General features: G+C 39.4%; 1 protein-coding gene across 11 annotated transcripts in view; it reads right to left on the minus strand.

Annotated features, from left to right (window-relative positions):
* The window catches only part of USP40 (ubiquitin specific peptidase 40), a 39030-nt gene that overhangs the window by 18246 nt on the left and 4685 nt on the right, over window positions 1–16099 (minus strand). For 8 of the 11 annotated variants that reach the window (XR_012588498.1, XR_012588496.1, XR_012588495.1 and 5 more), the window contains exons 4-17: window positions 15499–15612; window positions 14742–14906; window positions 14047–14193; window positions 10125–10289; window positions 9048–9176; window positions 8432–8533; window positions 8008–8115; window positions 6710–7031; window positions 5815–5896; window positions 4589–4760; window positions 3606–3690; window positions 2485–2555; window positions 999–1318; window positions 72–198 (exon numbers count right to left, since the gene is read on the minus strand). Coding sequence is in view for 7 of the 11 variants with exons in the window: in XM_074596016.1 (XP_074452117.1) it covers window positions 72–198; window positions 999–1318; window positions 2485–2555; window positions 3606–3690; window positions 4589–4760; window positions 5815–5896; window positions 6710–7031; window positions 8008–8115; window positions 8432–8533; window positions 9048–9176; window positions 10125–10289; window positions 14047–14193; window positions 14742–14906; window positions 15499–15612 (2109 nt within the window). In the remaining 4 variants the exon portion in view is untranslated. The remainder of the gene's footprint in view (window positions 1–71; window positions 199–998; window positions 1319–2484; window positions 2556–3605; window positions 3691–4588; window positions 4761–5814; window positions 5897–6709; window positions 7032–8007; window positions 8116–8431; window positions 8534–9047; window positions 9177–10124; window positions 10290–14046; window positions 14194–14741; window positions 14907–15498; window positions 15613–16099) is intronic. The other 3 variants (XR_012588497.1, XM_074596017.1, XM_074596015.1) reach the window with 1 other exon arrangement.

Below are 16099 nucleotides of genomic sequence, written 5' to 3' on the forward strand. Positions count from 1 at the left end.
ACTCCTCATTAATTGGCCCAAGTGCACTGGGCTTTTCAGGGAAACAGGCCGTGTTATATCAAACTTCTTACTGTTTCAATAGTGGCAGTAATTTTAACGCGTTTCTCTTCATCATCTGTTCTGCAGAAGTTTTTAACTTGGAGCCAGCTGATGTCATATGTAAAAGCAGTCAAATTGCCACCTGACACATCCACGAAGCTGTAAAAATGAGCAGTGCAAAGGTAACCAAAGACAGGAAAACTACACGTTGTTTGGGCTGGATTGCTAAATACCAAAGCTCTCAAATAAACTGATAATGCCTAGGTCATTAATAGTGATGGCATGTCGCAGAGTAAGAGTCAGAGGCCTCAGGCAGCGTCCAGGCACCTCCAGACTATGTTTTGGTAACTGCCTTTCAATAGGACTTGAGCTCCTGAAGGTACATCAGAGTCTAAGTCACTTTCTGAGGCTGGATTTAAGGCTTCTGGAAAAAAAATATGTAAAAGCGTACCTAGTCATAACTAAAATTTGAGATTTTCTATGTCTCTCTTCTACCATATATAAACACAGAAACAGTTTTTGGTGAAGAACCCTCACTGCTTGATTTAATCTCAATTTTTCAATACTGCTTCAACTACGAAGTCAGAATTTATGTAACAAGCACATATACACGTCTTTGAAAACAGGAACCTAACCTCAGGGCTAAACACTGGGAAGTGAAATGAGACCAGAAACTTGCCCATAGCAACTTCAGATTCAACTGGGAGATTCAGCAGAGCTGCATACTCTTCTGATACTGCTGTGGTCTCTCATCCCACACCAAGTCCCTCAAGAGCGAAGAAATATCTAATAGTTGCTAAGTCCCTGATCCCCAAAATTTAAGATTACGTTATCTTGAATTAAAATGCTCGAAGTGACAATTAGTTAAAAGAATTTCTATATAGCTAGCATAATTTAATTACAAAGATTCTGCCAAAGTTTATTTTTTGTTTAATTATACTTCTTATCAAAATGGTTACCTCTGGTCATGGCTGTCTAAGATTAGCACTGAGCATCCATCCGTCAGACCAACACTTTTGACTGTTTCCTTCATATCTTCTTCAAGAAAAACTTCCCAGTTCTTGGCTTCTTTATCTGGTCCTGAGCCGTTCTTTAAGATGATTCCTCCTGACGGTGCTAAGGCTCTGCGCAGATCACCTAGTCTTGTGCTGCATGAAAAGACGTGCTGCGATTCTGTGAAATGCTGACCTTTCCCACCTTCATTATGCTCCGCTAAACGAAGAACGTTTATAACCACAGGTTCATGATCAGGGCCCGTCATTACCTTTGTACCACCAACCTGAAGTAAGGAATGCAAGATTGAGGCAGAGGGGATCAATAAAATACGGAAAAGACTGGACATTAATAAATGACAACAATAAAATTATTGAGACACAAAGATGGCCCCTCTCTCCTCATTAGGAGGAGGCCTACTGAACCTCCTAATGCCTACTGAAATGACCAAACAATGACCAAATGCCTACTGAACAAACAACTACAGCAAGTCAAAGGTGTCGGGAAGAGAAGGAATAATGTTAAGGTCTGTTCCAAGTCTGCATGTACAGCAAATATATCAGTAACAGTAGCTGGGAAACCAGTGGACACTTGGTCTCCATCAGGTTAAGAATAGAGGAATTTAGCCCATCAAGATATTAAAGAACTGCCCAAAAGCACGACTGAGCAGATCAAAAGAGTTAGATTTTAAAATCTGGCCTTTCTGATATTCAACCTAGGCTAAAAATATAGTTCCTTGACCAAAGCAATTTGTCAGGAAGCTGGATTAGTGAAGACCATACTAAAAGTATAACCACAACAAGAACAACTCTGTTACTAGATGTTTTCTTTTGGGTTTTGGGGGTGGGTGATAAATCAGAAAGAAAGTGTATACTTTTATAACAAGAGTCTTTTAAAAGTAAAATTTTATTCCATTACAGAGATGGAATAAAATGCTGTGTTGCATAACCACTGAAGCAAGCATTTGAAAGTTACACAGAATCCTTAATATTAAAAGGAAGATGCAACACTAGAAAAGAAGCACAGTATATCAGTGAGACCATACACAGAAGTAATCATTCATAGGTCTAATTTTACAGGGCATTAAATTTTTGTTCATGCATTACTATCAACCAATCTCCTTCCAAGAGGCACCAGATATTTTCAGAATACACTCCCAATGTAACTGGCACTGGATATCTACGGGCACCTCTCAATCTGACCATATCACACTCTGCAGAGTATAATTCCGTTTATAATTTTATCAGGCAGCACACTGTACATCACACAAGGTATGCTGACAAGCTGTAAAAACATAGTATCCTAGATGAGGCTGAAGCGGTGTCCCCAGTGCCAATGTTGGTATGTCAGCAGCATATCCGCAGACCTGATCAACATTTCCAAACCTGTGTCTGGAGACTGCATCTTGTCACTTCAGAATTGTCAAGGAGAGAGGGTATTTGGTTCTTTTACCTCTTTCCCATTCCACACGAAGATGTCTGCTCCATCGGCCAGCCCAACGCCATCCAGCGTCAGCTCATCTCCTAAAAAAGAGCAAATCATCAAGTTCTTGCCCCCCACGAAACAACATGCTGGCACATTCTGCTCTGGCTCAAGTGGAGCATTATGAAAGCCGCCATGTGATCGGTGTTTTCAGAGGCTAAGTTAGGGTTCACTCATGTAGCAAGAGCAACACAAGTGGGTACACATCCTTACAGCAAAGAGGGCCCCAGCACAAAGGTTTCAACTCAATTTCCCTTGCAAACTGAGGCCCAAGTTAGCACTTGGCAAAGCTGTTTGGTCAGGATTATCTACATGAGATTTAACAGTGAATCAATAGATTTAAAATAAAAAGCTTGGATTTAATAACCGAGTTACATACTGTACGTCCCAAGCTCATTCTTTGCAATACTAATGCCCCTGCTGCAGTTTCTTTTACCTTCCTACTACAGGTCAGATTCAGATTTTTTAAAAGTCATTGCCATTTAAAGAACAGGTACTAGTATGTGGAAGAATATTTACAGCAGCTGTGAGTGCCACAAAGACTATAAAATTCAAAAGCGGCTGAATAGGCTTTTGAAGACTAACACCTAGAATTGCTGGAGACAGAACTCATGATTTTAAAATACTAATGTACTCTTAATAAATTAAAGTCCTCCTTATATAAACATTTTCCTTTACAAAATTCCTATGTCAGCTTAGATTTAACCTATGTTTTTCTTTTATGTCACCCTGGCTCCTCTCTTCTATCCTATCCTATATCTATTAGGTAAATACTACAAAAGCAAACATTCATAAGCAAATCAAGGTCAAAATACAGACTGGTACATTTTTGTCAGCAAATGTGTTTACCCTGCATAAGAGCTGCAGTCTTACTGCACTTCACAGCAAAGATTACACATAAAGGTCTCAAAACCCCTCCATTTCACTAATAAAAAGCGTCCTAAGTAACAGCAGTGGACTTGCAGGTAAGTTTGAGTTTGAAGAGTGTTCAGTAATACGCATCTTCAAGATGTTTTACATATGAAATCCTTAATGTCTGCAGTAAATACAACATATAAATAACATGGAAGCCTTGTATGTAGTAGTCTTACCATCAAGTATCTGGTAAAGATGCAGTCCTGCTGGTAAAGGCCTGGCAATACTGAGAATCATGTCTCCTTCCCAAGATTCCAACATCTAATTGGGAATAATAATAAATATATATATATAAAAAACAATGGCAAGCAACAATTCAATAATTCACATCACTCAAAATTACAACCTCACTAAAGCTGTTACAGCCTGGCTGCCAAGCTCACTTTGACACTTAACAAGTCACAAATATTTACTTCAACAAGCCTAGTTACACAGAAAACAGTCAAGCATTTAGGACTTGACCTTTCAGACTGGACACCAGACAGACAAAAAAAGAAGTTTCAACTGGACACTAACCAAAAGCTTGTGAGGTACAGGAAAAGCAGCATTTCCTGGCATTAAGTTAGCTTTGATTTAGATATCTACAAAAAAGCATTTGACCAATTGTCATATTCCTGTATCATACTAGAGAATAAATGCAAAGATACCATGTTCAATAAATATTTCTAAATAATATTTATATATATATAAAATATTCTATATATATAATAAAATATTCTATTAGCTAAATATTTCTTTTAACTAATTTTTTTTTCTTCAACTACTCTGATTATTTTCTGTTAAGCACAGCTAGCTCCTTGAAAATACAAACAAATCTATCAAACTTGAAATGTTAAGAATAAGCCTGGAGTTTTGCAAAGCATCAATCCATACCCATGATGGCATGGACATGCTGCCCAAATACAAATAATTCGCTTATGAGGACTTTAAAGTCTATATAGTTAGTTTCGTCAATTTCATGGCTTCTTCAATACTTCAAGAACAGACCTCAAACCAATGTTTCCTTCACTGTAAATCCATATAGTATTTAGCCTCTTAAAATGACATTTACTGTTGAAAATGTCGCATTGAGATAAAAATTGTGGGATAAATACATACTAAATGTTGCTGTAGCTCATGTAAAAATGAAGTGTTTGAGTTAATTTAATATAGGAAATACCTGGAATACTGATTGTCGAAGGTCTCCTAGCATTTTTCTTCTATCGATAGTCAAATCCACAACACTCTCTCTCCAAGTAAGTGAAGGATGCAAAGCCCCATTGTGAAATTTATAACAGGAGCTCAAATGGAGATGTAAATCAATGCCATTGTTTGCTGAGTCACATTCCGCTCTTCGAAAGAATAACACAATAATAAACTAGTAAGTTTCACACCAACACATGGATAGCTTATCTCAGAGATGCTTCTGTTCAAATTGTCCTGGAACCGATACCCTCAAGGCTAAATTCACTGTCCCATTGCCCACTCCGTTAAGGGGTGCAAAGAGGTGCTCAAAGATGACAGTGATTTACATGTTGTACAACACAGAGCTAGTGTACACATCCTCCACATAAGCACTATAACGGTACATTCTGGGTGTTTCTACATCTTGCTTCTACCTTTCTAAACAGAATGGCAAACTTCATCTTTAGCAATGTGGAAATTATAAGGTTTTTTTTTCAGGCTGTGTTCCAGATCAGTACTCTGTTGAAATGCAGAGAGAGAAAAACTTCATGGAAACTGAGTCAGGACAGACACAGCGTTGCCTTCCAACTTCATACCGGTATCCAGTTCTATTAGCTGAACGTAGCAGCAAATATACCATTTAAAAAAAAATAAGAGAGTGACATTTGCCCAGTACAGAGATACCACACAAGACTTGTGTCTCATGTGTGTGTCTATTTTGATAGCTTAACTGTCATTCAGGTGTATCATTGGTTCTGTGTGTTCCTCAACAGAAGGAAAAATTTCAACCAACCTGAATACCACTAGCTTTTTCCTCCACGTTTCTGGCAAAAGATATCATTTATCTGGCATTCCACAGCAAAGCAAGTCATTCACCCTTCTCCCAATGGAGAACTCCCTCTATAAACATAATTAAGATAACATATTCCATTCTCCTTCCAGAATTGCACTGATTTTCACAAAAAAATGGTGCAATTTTAAGTTGTACATAAGTTTCCCTTGAAATTCTGTAGAACGCCTACAGTTATGCCACTAACAGGGAGGCAGGGAACCAGCAGAAGGCAGAATCTGGACATCCAAGTTGTATTCCTCAATTAACCTCTATGATGTTGAATCATTTTAGTAGTTGGCTCAACACAGGTTTCTTTCATTTTATATCCCCTGGGAGATCTGCAGATCAAGAATGCTGTTTAAGAGATTGGTACATTTACATGAATATACCTCTTTTTTTGCAGCTCAGTATTAGCAGCATTCATTTCATTCAGAAGGTGTTCAGGAATTTGGTACCTTGGATTTCCTCGCGCTGCAACAAATAATACAGGCTAGTTTGGCCTCAGCTGCTTCACATGTGTTTTGGCAAACAAGAAAAGTGATCAAGATGAGACATTACAGTACAGTAATCATTGAAAATTCAGAGCAATGACATTGCATTCTTTCATAATAGAGAAAATGAAACTGCAAGATGATACAAAGAACAAACGAGTGCTTTTACTTCTTCCCATCACTCTTTCCCCACGGGAAACTGATACATGAATGCTGTTAGCAACAACCTGTATTTGTTTTAGTAGGGGATGTTCTGCTAGTATCTGTGAAGCGTACTAGAAAAGAGTTAGTGTCAGCCACAGCCAATTAACTGGTCAGTACCTCCTTGGAGGTAACCTCTGTGTATCTTAGTTAACCCTTTTTTCAAATGGGCACTAGAAAGAAAACTGTATCTTCAGTTAGAATCATAGAATCATAGAATTGTTGAGGTTGGAAGGGACCTTTAAGATCATCGAGTCCAACCTTTAGCCTACCCTGACAAGAGCCACTTCTAAACCATGTCCCTCAGTGCCCCATCTACCCTTTTTTTAAAACACCTCCAGAGATGGTGAATCCACCACCTCCCTGGGCAACCTATTCCAATGTTTAATAACCCTTTCAGTGAAAAAATGTCTCCTAATATCTAATCTAAACCTCCCCTGACGTAACTTGAACCCGTTTCCCCTCGTCCTATCACTTGTCACCAGGGAGAAGAGGTTCTTGTAAAGCACAGAAAGGCCCAACAGCCTTTGCCTTCCAGAAAACAAACTGTTGATGAAGGAACCCCCCAAATATCAAGATGAGCTTTGTGTACCTTCAGCCGGTCTTTTTAACTGAGATTTTCGATAAAACAGCATGTAGGCACTCTCTTTACCCTGAAATTGTTTCTCAATATCCTTCTCCTTGATCGGATGGACTTTTGAATCATTCAGATCAAACCAATGGCAACCAGCAGAATTGTCCCTTGGCCCTGTAGGGTTTTTTTCTGAATTCCACTGGACATCATTCTTCTGAAGAGGGCTTTGGAGAGTTTGTCCTTGAGAATCTGACTTAAACAGGAGCTTGTGTTTTTCCTTCAAACCAACCTTATTTTCATCAGGACTGAACTGAAATATCTGAGGATGGTTCTGCAAATACTAAAAGGAAAGCAAGGACAAGATGAAGATGACACCCAGTTTTAAATATAGCAGCCTGCATTAGCTACTTCACCAGATTCATCCTCAAATTGATACACAAACCCCATCCCTTCAACCTTAGGTTTATGATGCTTCTTCATGTATTCCTCCTCACTTTAGACAGAAAAACGTAATTTTCCTACCACCACTTATCTGCCTGATGTTTTATATGCTTTTGCTGGCTTCGTTTCACATAAAACTTCAAACTATCATGCGAGACATTGCGAAGGAATTGGTTTTAACATACATGCATCACTATGAATTAAATCAGACTAACTTCTGAATTTCAAAGATTGCTTGAGACACTAGAGTGCTTTTAAAACACTTCTGACAAGTGCATAAACTCTGTCCCTGGAAAGGTAGCATAGGGAGCGATGGATGCTCTATAGGCAATCAAAAAGCATCTGCTTTATCAGACACACAGAGTACCAGCCCAACCAGTTTAGCTCTCTAACACTGGTACTTTCCTCTCCCCGGTATCCACAGAAGTGCCCCCTTCTCTATTTGCCAGGCAGGGATCTTGAGCTCAGTTCTGGTCTGCTGAGCTGTACCTTACCCAAATTAACGCTATCCATTGTGGCATCTCAAGAAATTAAAACCACCTCATCGACTTTTGCCCAGCTTATCCACTCTGTTCTCTGCTTTCATTGTAGCAGATACTTCAAACAAGCGTGGTGTCCAAATTACACAAACCAAAACGTGGCTCTTGAGAGATGGGGGAGACACCAACCACCCTGCACTTTCAGGGAGACAGTCCCTTAAGAGTCTTTTCCGTGTCACCCAGTTTACTAATTTATCTTACAAACCTCTTACACATCCTCTATCTTGCTAGTCCAAGTGCCAGTATTTTCAATTACCATCCACTGACTATTCAATAGGAATATAAACGTAAAGTCATCTTAACAGTAAAAACCAAACTAACATACATGCATATTACCTTCCGTAACGCTCCACATTGTTTTCGGTATTTCTTATTCCAGGACACCCCATATTTCTCCAATAATTTCTGCCCTAATTGATCCACGGGAATTTGTTTAGATTCTTCCTACAGAAAAAATAAAACAAAGGCTACAAAAGTCGATTCTAAAGTGCTTAAATCATTCCTATTTGTTAATAAGCCAAGGTAACATCACATTTTGCAACAGCTTAGGTAAGCAACTTAAGAAATACTCAAAAAGGGCTGTTTTCTGTATGAAGAGACACTATTAGTATTAAAGTCAGGTAAAGTTACAAGTTTTATATGCTTCGCAATAAGTTCAGAAGAGTTCTGTACACTTAAACCTGCCCACTCTTGCATACACTAACCCTTTCTAGGTTTCTTAATATCAAAATCAAAGCAGTAAACTCCTTACATACCATACCTCTGATAAAATCCCTTTCAAGACTGCCAATGGATTTTCTATTTCTTTGGCATTTTCTGTAACTCTTAAAGGCTTATCTTCAATCAGCCTATCCTCTTCCTCCTGTGTAAGAAACAGAATAGACTCACAAATACTGTTGTTTCACACACAACTTGCGGTTTTCTAGTCTATTCTGTACTAACATTAGTATGCACAATTTAGAAGCGTGAAGGAAGTTCTGATAAGCTGTCTCTGACACCTGTTACAGACTGTATATTGTCATACAGAATATTCACTATCGGGGGCTTTTTCTTAAAACAGAAAAGGCATTTGCATTATTTACAGACAGCCAGCGTCATCCACTAAAATGACTGTGCTAGTCTTGAGCAAAGATATTAATTCATTTATAGTGAGCCCAGTAACGTGAGATAGTTTAGCAGATCCAAAAGCTAAAATTTGCTACAAAATCTTCATAGAGACCACCTACTGTGGAAAACCAGCCTTCCCAATGAGGTAAGAGACCAAATGCCTCGCTAAAATATTAATTAGTTTGGATGTACATTTTATCCACTAGCTTTTAATGCTTCTCTGAAAAATGAGGCACATCAAGCAAGGATGAAAAACCTTTAGGACTTACTTGTAACTGCCAGTTTCCTAATTCATCCACATCTCTGATATAAACATGATAGTGTCCTCCATAGCAGCCACCTTTATGTATAATAACAGAGAAGAGCTCATACATGTACTCTGAATCATCCATTTCAGTCTTTAAAAAGAAAAACAATAATAACAACAATAATACACATCAGTAACTCTTTCACACAAGGAGAGTTTTATACCATCAGCATAGCTTCAGATATTTCTCAGTATACATTCGCACGTGCGGAGACTGAACTGGCTTTTCGGTGCTGGGGAACGCAAGTATGGATTGACACAAACCACGGACAAAAGGAACAGGCTTATTAAGCAACTTTTTAGACATGATTGTGAACAAACTGGAAATTTCAAATAATGAAATATTGATGCAAATAATATAACAGTTCACCCCGTTTGTTCATAACCAGGCTTATTTTGTTTAAGAGACTAGAAAAAAAAAGCAACACATTTATATAAAGAAACCAACTGAAAAGAAAAAAAAAAGTCTTCCTCAGATGCAAACACTGAGAAATTTCCAAGCTTCTGCAACATCTCAATAAGAAAAATGGCTTTTTCAATAACAGTGCCTCTATTAAGTATATTCTTTATATATTTTAAGGATCAAAAATTGTCATTGAGTGTAGCTGTTTATAATCAAAATACCTATGGATGAATGCAAAGACAGATTCCTAAGAAAAATGAAATAACTACAGGCACATAAAAAATGTATAGCTAAATTTATACATGATATTATCAGACAATGACAATACAATCCCAAATTTAATTTCAATTTCCAGGTGATAATCTTCCTTTCAAGAAAATGTCAGATTAAGTTTTAGGTAATTATTATACCCTTTCCCCTTGCATAGCTACAAGGTATTTTCCCATTCAGTTAGAATGGTGGTCTTTTGGAAACAAACTGGAATTCCAAAAATTTGGCATCAGGGACAGAAGAAAACCCCACAAAGTTTCTCGAATACTTTACCCTGACAAAATGCGAAATAAAAGATAACTTGTCCTTGAGATATCAGATCTCTGCAGATTATATAGAAACTTTAACAAATATAACAGCACAAACCTGCTCACAAAAAGGCCTCAGATTTATCTGGATAGGGAATGTATAGCAGCTTGTCTCCTTGTATCGTTCGCACTTCTCGAAGTCAAAGTTAAATCTCAGGAGAGAAATAGTGAGAAAGGGTGGCAACTTGCGTAGTTTAGCAGACTGTAAAATGATTTTGAAAAGCTGTAAGCACACAGTTATAGAGAATAATGTTTCCACTTTGCTATGGTCAACTCTTTACTTCACAACAAAGCTTTGTTACAACCAGGCAGACACAACCAATGTTTTCATTTTTAAAATGTATTCCTTAATTCTCAAGTTCCCTACCAACTCGACATCCTGAAAGCAATCAAGATCTTTCCCCTGTGTAAAGCCCTACACCTTCCCCGAATGGTGATCACCGGTCCCATACTTCATCCTCCTACAGAAAACAAAGAAGGGCATTGCTGAAATTCCAGTCAGTAATTACATTTCCATAGCCCGAATGTTCTTTGTGAGAGGATTTTCTTGCATTTTATACTAAGAAGCAACTGCTTCAAACCCCTGGGTTTGTGCTTATGCGTGAAGTCAGACTATACAGCGTCTTCCCAGGAACTTTGCTGTCAGCCCCTTGCACAGCACCCACCACCAACAACCCCACGCAGACCCTGGGAGCCCAGAGAAAAAACACAAATTCAACTCCCGCTGAGCAGCAGGGGCTGCAGAAGAGCAACACGCAGTAACTTCCCCAGTCCCAGCTGAACAGCGGGGGACTCAGCACCTGGCATAGGCCCTGAAGCCACCCCTAAAGAAAAAATACCTATGAATGAAGCTCTACCTACAAACATAGCCTACGTGCTTGCTTCCGCTGCAAGGGAAGGACCTCAACTGAAGCTTGGGCTATGGCTTTTCCAGCCCATCCTAATCATCTCCTCCCAACACAGCATTTGTACTTCACCTGAGGTTTATTCCAATGACCATTGAGGAGTTTTGCAGTTCTTTGGGGTTGTGTGACCCCAAGGACAGGTCAGAGCTCGTACAGGCACAGTGTTTTCAAATGTGGAAGTCAGAAATGATCCTATCTGTAATGTAACTATCTCTGACAGGTGTATATTGTCCAGAAAATGAGATCACTCCCACACGTACTGTGCAGCCTGCTGCTGTGTGAATGTTGGGCTGCCTCCAAATGCAACAGAAATGGTCTGAAAAATGCCACCAGAATATATCACAGTGGCATTTTGCTCAAGATCTGCCATTCTGCTTGAAGAAAAGGGCCTTGACTAAGATCTGTGGGCTACAGTAAATGAGCACAATGCTGTACCTGAGCAGCATAGGGCAGGTGTATCCTGGAAGACCCTACACAGCCAGCCACAGAACAACCAAGCAAGCGTTACAAGTCTTCCTCATTTATGCAGGAGAGGGGCTTCAAGGCAGGGAAGACAACACAATCCATTTTAGCAAGGAAGAATATTAATCAAGATCGAACAACTTGGTGCATGAGCACATCAGGAACCCTAGCACGAAGCAAAACCAACCATCTTGTATCACCTCTGAATGTAAGTGTAAATTCAACAGACATGCTTCTGAGCCTTTCCAGTGTCTTCATCCCACTCTCCATTTGCAGAGCCACAATGGAGAGCCTCCCAGGAGCACACACAGGGTTTAGGAAACCCCCTGAATTAGGTATTTCATTTGTGTCAATTGCAAAGACTTCATTGCAGAGCTTAGTGGCACAAAGGATTTTGCATGTTCTTCCAAGTTCAGGGTGAAAAAAATCAGACTGCACGATTAAAATTTGTTAAAGTTCTGGAACACAAGATTCTTTAGCTATTAATATCTTTAAAGGCCAAAACAAAAAAGTGGGAAGAGTAACATCTGAAGACCCACAGAGTACTGAAGGAAGGGAGGAATGGAGTGGGTAGGTATGGGCCATCTTATCTTTGAAACAGGCTGCGTGCGGGCAGGTGGTCACATTGTTAGATAGCTGCCTTCCTAATGCTGCCACCAAGCCTGGAGTGGCCCAGCTGGCACCTCACTTGCTGCCAGTGTCAACTCTCACTGTAGTCTGCTGTGATCCCACACAGCCACAAAGCCACAAGCAGCAGTCACGCTGAAACAACGTTCCTCTTGCCTGCTACAGCTCCTCTCTCTTGAGGTTGTCCATTCACATCCTGGAATCTGCCAGCTGTGTGACTTCTTACCCAGTATCAGAGTTCCCACTGGCTTCTTGGATGGATAAGCACATTTGAGAGGTAACTCTTATCTCGCATTCCCTTGAACCCAGCAAAGTTTAACACAAATCAGCCCTTATAATCAAGCCACTTACGGCATGAAAGAAGAAAACCAAACACAACTTTGTATCATTCTTGAAAAATGCAATTCAAAGACCTACAACTCTCGTAAAGTTCTCACTGGGCTGCCATTCCCTGGCCAAGGGGATGGGTGAGGAGACAAATAGAAAGTCTTAAATTCGAGTACTATGTTGGGGAAACCAGTCCAAACTGTCATAAACCAACAAGCAGGGACAGGCTGTTAGCACAAGGATGCCGCAGGCTGCAATGTCAGACAGTAACCAGTGTTACCAACCAAACCACCATTTAACAAAGCACTCAGAGTCACATACACAGGTCCCTTGGCGGATACCATTTGTCCTGGTTTGAGGTAGACAAGTGTCAAGCATCTGAAGCTTTCCAAATGTGACCAGGGGTGAAGGCATGGAACCAGGCCAAACATAGGAGTATTCCAGTCTGGGTGTCCCTGAGCTCCTGGGGACCACTCTCAATAAACATCACAGGCTTAATGTCAACAGTTCTCCACTGAACACTGAGGAACTCCGATGACTCAGCACAGGAAAAGGGTCACTGCATTTGGCTATACAAGCAATTTTTTAAAAGACAACTCAAAACCAACAGTTCTCACCCATAGCTGAGCAGAGATCAAAGCAGTAAGTCATTCACTAGATTATGACAAAGCAGCACAACTCAAACCCATCAGCTTCCTTCAAAAGCATCTTCAAGCTACTGCCCAAAGGAGAAGACTTTCACAGTCCACATTCTGACCACAGGAACATGCCTTTGCGGCTTTGCTGTCCACCTGCTGCCCAGATTTTTATCCTCCTCGTTCCTGGCCTCTCAGATGGAGGGAAACTCCTGGTGGTGCCCATAGATGGAAGACATTGGCTTAGCATGTGGCTGAACATCTCACTGAGAGAGGACACAAAGTGCTGGCGGTTATACCAGAAGCAAGCTGGCAAATGGAAACAACACAGGCACACACTGTGAAAACACACCTAGTGTCTTGCACATTAGAAGAGCTGGATGGTTCCTTGCATGAATACATTCTTACTTACCTGAAGGCTCTAGCACTACAAAACATATTGAAAGCACTTACTAAGGTGTTAATATATCACTGCAAGAACCTGTTCTGCATCAGGGACACAATGTGATACCCTGATCAACAGATCCCATTTCCCTGGGCAGAGCAACACTTGCTTATTATTGTTCTCTCCCATTTGGGTTCTTCATGAGAGAATTTCCATGGTTTTCTTCATTACATGGAGCTATTTTGATGGGGTTTGTTTTTTGGTTTGTTTTTTTTTTGTTTGTTTGTTTTTCTTTTTTTATATTCTAACTTATTTTTTAGCCTATCCTGTGAAATGTCCAAAGCCAGGTGCCTGTAGAGGTGCGTGAATAAGGCAATACTCTCAAAACTACATGCCACCCCATTCACCATTAGCTAGATTAAAGACTGCAACAACATTAAAGTCAAGAAACGAGTCATGAGCTTTTCTTGACATAATTGCCAAGGTTTAAAGAACAGGTCAGATTTTGGCATCCTCTTGCTATATACCACCTGATTAAAGATACAGATTTTTGATTTCTGGAGTTAGAGGGTAGACACAGCAATGTAAACAAAGTTCCTAACTGTTAGCAAACAACACTGAGAATCACCAAGGCATTACCTTTGAAGCTTCAACAAGTTTATCACAGGCTCCGCATTGATACAAGTTCTCATTTTCAAAGTACTCTTCTTCTACGTACATGTTCCACAGGGCCTCCTCCAAGCCAGTAACACCTTTTACCGCCACCGTTAGGTCTAAGAAATCTTCCTATGCAGAAGTACAAGAAAAAGTAAGGTAGTAAGTGGTGTAAGTTCACAGTACAGTAGAAAGATGCTCAGCCCATCCACCACAGCAGAGGTAAGCATTCATTTTGCTTTCATTGCTGATGGGGAAAAAAACCCCATACATCCACAGAGGAGAAATTAATTAAAAAAAAAACAAACAGAATTTTTTAAATTATGAAGAGCATAAAAGACTGTAAAGATATGTTCAGCTCTCTGCTAACTACATCTACTAAAGGCAACGCTTGCCAACTCAGAAGAAGCAATAACACTTGTTTTTTCATCTGAGTCACAGCCTGATGTAGGTGATTTCAAAAATGCCAGCAAAGACTTAACAACAAAGTCATGCATAATTTTCACATTTTCAAGTCTGCAGCGCTCTAACCAATACACACTACCTAGATTCTACAAGGCCACCAGTGACACTCAAGAAATATGTAATTATTTTTGGAGTTTAAAAAAAAAAAAAGGAACATTTAAAATATCTTCAACAGACTCAACAGAAATCTACCCTGGAAAATCATCTGGCTTTACCTGTCTCTCACTGATATTCTTGCATTCTTTACAAACAATCTGGTTGACAACAATCCCATGGTACAATCGGTTAATAAGGTCATGACCTGAAGTCCCCACAAGGGAAGTTTCCAAAGCACTGAACAGAATCCGATTTAATTCTTGAACATCATGCTGCCTCATTTCCTGCATGATCAAATAAAAACAAACTTGAAGAAATAAAGTAGTGCCATCTGCTTTGCTTATTGCTTAAAAACAACATATAAACTGTGACAAAGACAGCTGCTTCAATGACTTACCCATACCCATTTCTAGTAAATACCCATTTACTACCTTGAGTTGTAAATTACTACCTTTACTATAATTTATAATTCTTAATTAGTTATGCTGTCTTAGTAGCTATGTAAACTATAACCCACACAAGACACTTTCACTTGGGTAGATTTAGACTAAATGCCAAGTTACACAGTTCAATTTAAGTAAGGATCTAAGTGTTTGAAGGACAAGAACCCTAATTACTGCCAGAAAAACATTCCTGTAAAAACAAAGGAAAAGCTACTGAAATTGTATCTAACAGAACAATTTTCTTCTGTTTCTCACTGCAAACAATTGGCATTTACTTCATGTGGAGTATACAGCAATAGTTGACCCAGTTCAACACTATCTCTGCAGCCTGAAGTATTTTAAGATATTTCTTAAATGTCAAACTTCAAAAAAAAAAAAATCTTCATTCAGGAAAAAGTTTTTCAGCGATGGTGTCACTGTTAGTGCTTTGTACCTCATGACTGTTCCACCCAAAGCTCTCGGTAAGGTCTGTCGTAGATGCAGCCTGCTGGTCCAAGAGCAGAAGCTGCGCAAATAACCGTTGAAGTTGTAATGGAATTATTCGAACCTAGAAAGAAAAAACAAAATATACCCAGCAGATCAGAAAGTCTTCAAACCAATCATTTAAACAAAAAGAAAAATAAAAGAAAAACAATTTCTTACAAAACTCGTCATAAACCACCACTCCATGGCTTTCATAGGTTACTCAATTCACACCAAAACATCAGTCAGACTTGGTTCCCAAAAATCTACAGCGCCTCACCTTACTCAGCCAAATACAATCATGGAACATAGGTTTTGTGATAAAGCAAAACTATACAGATAAAAATTAAGCCATCACCACAATAAAAAAGGACAACTTCCTCTGATATTTTTCATAACACTAAACCCTAAGAACTCAGCTACAAGGCATCACAACATACAGATTTAGCACAGGCTACCCCTTGCTCAGTAAAGGGTTTTGGTGGAGGGGTGGAACAAGATGGGAAGAAGAATGGTTAATGTCAACAAGCTTAATCAGTTGCCTATATTTATCTTTGGCTTATCAAGAAAAA

The sequence above is a fragment of the Larus michahellis genome, chromosome 7 (genome assembly GCF_964199755.1).
Source record: "Larus michahellis chromosome 7, bLarMic1.1, whole genome shotgun sequence".
Lineage (NCBI taxonomy): Eukaryota > Metazoa > Chordata > Aves > Charadriiformes > Laridae > Larus > Larus michahellis.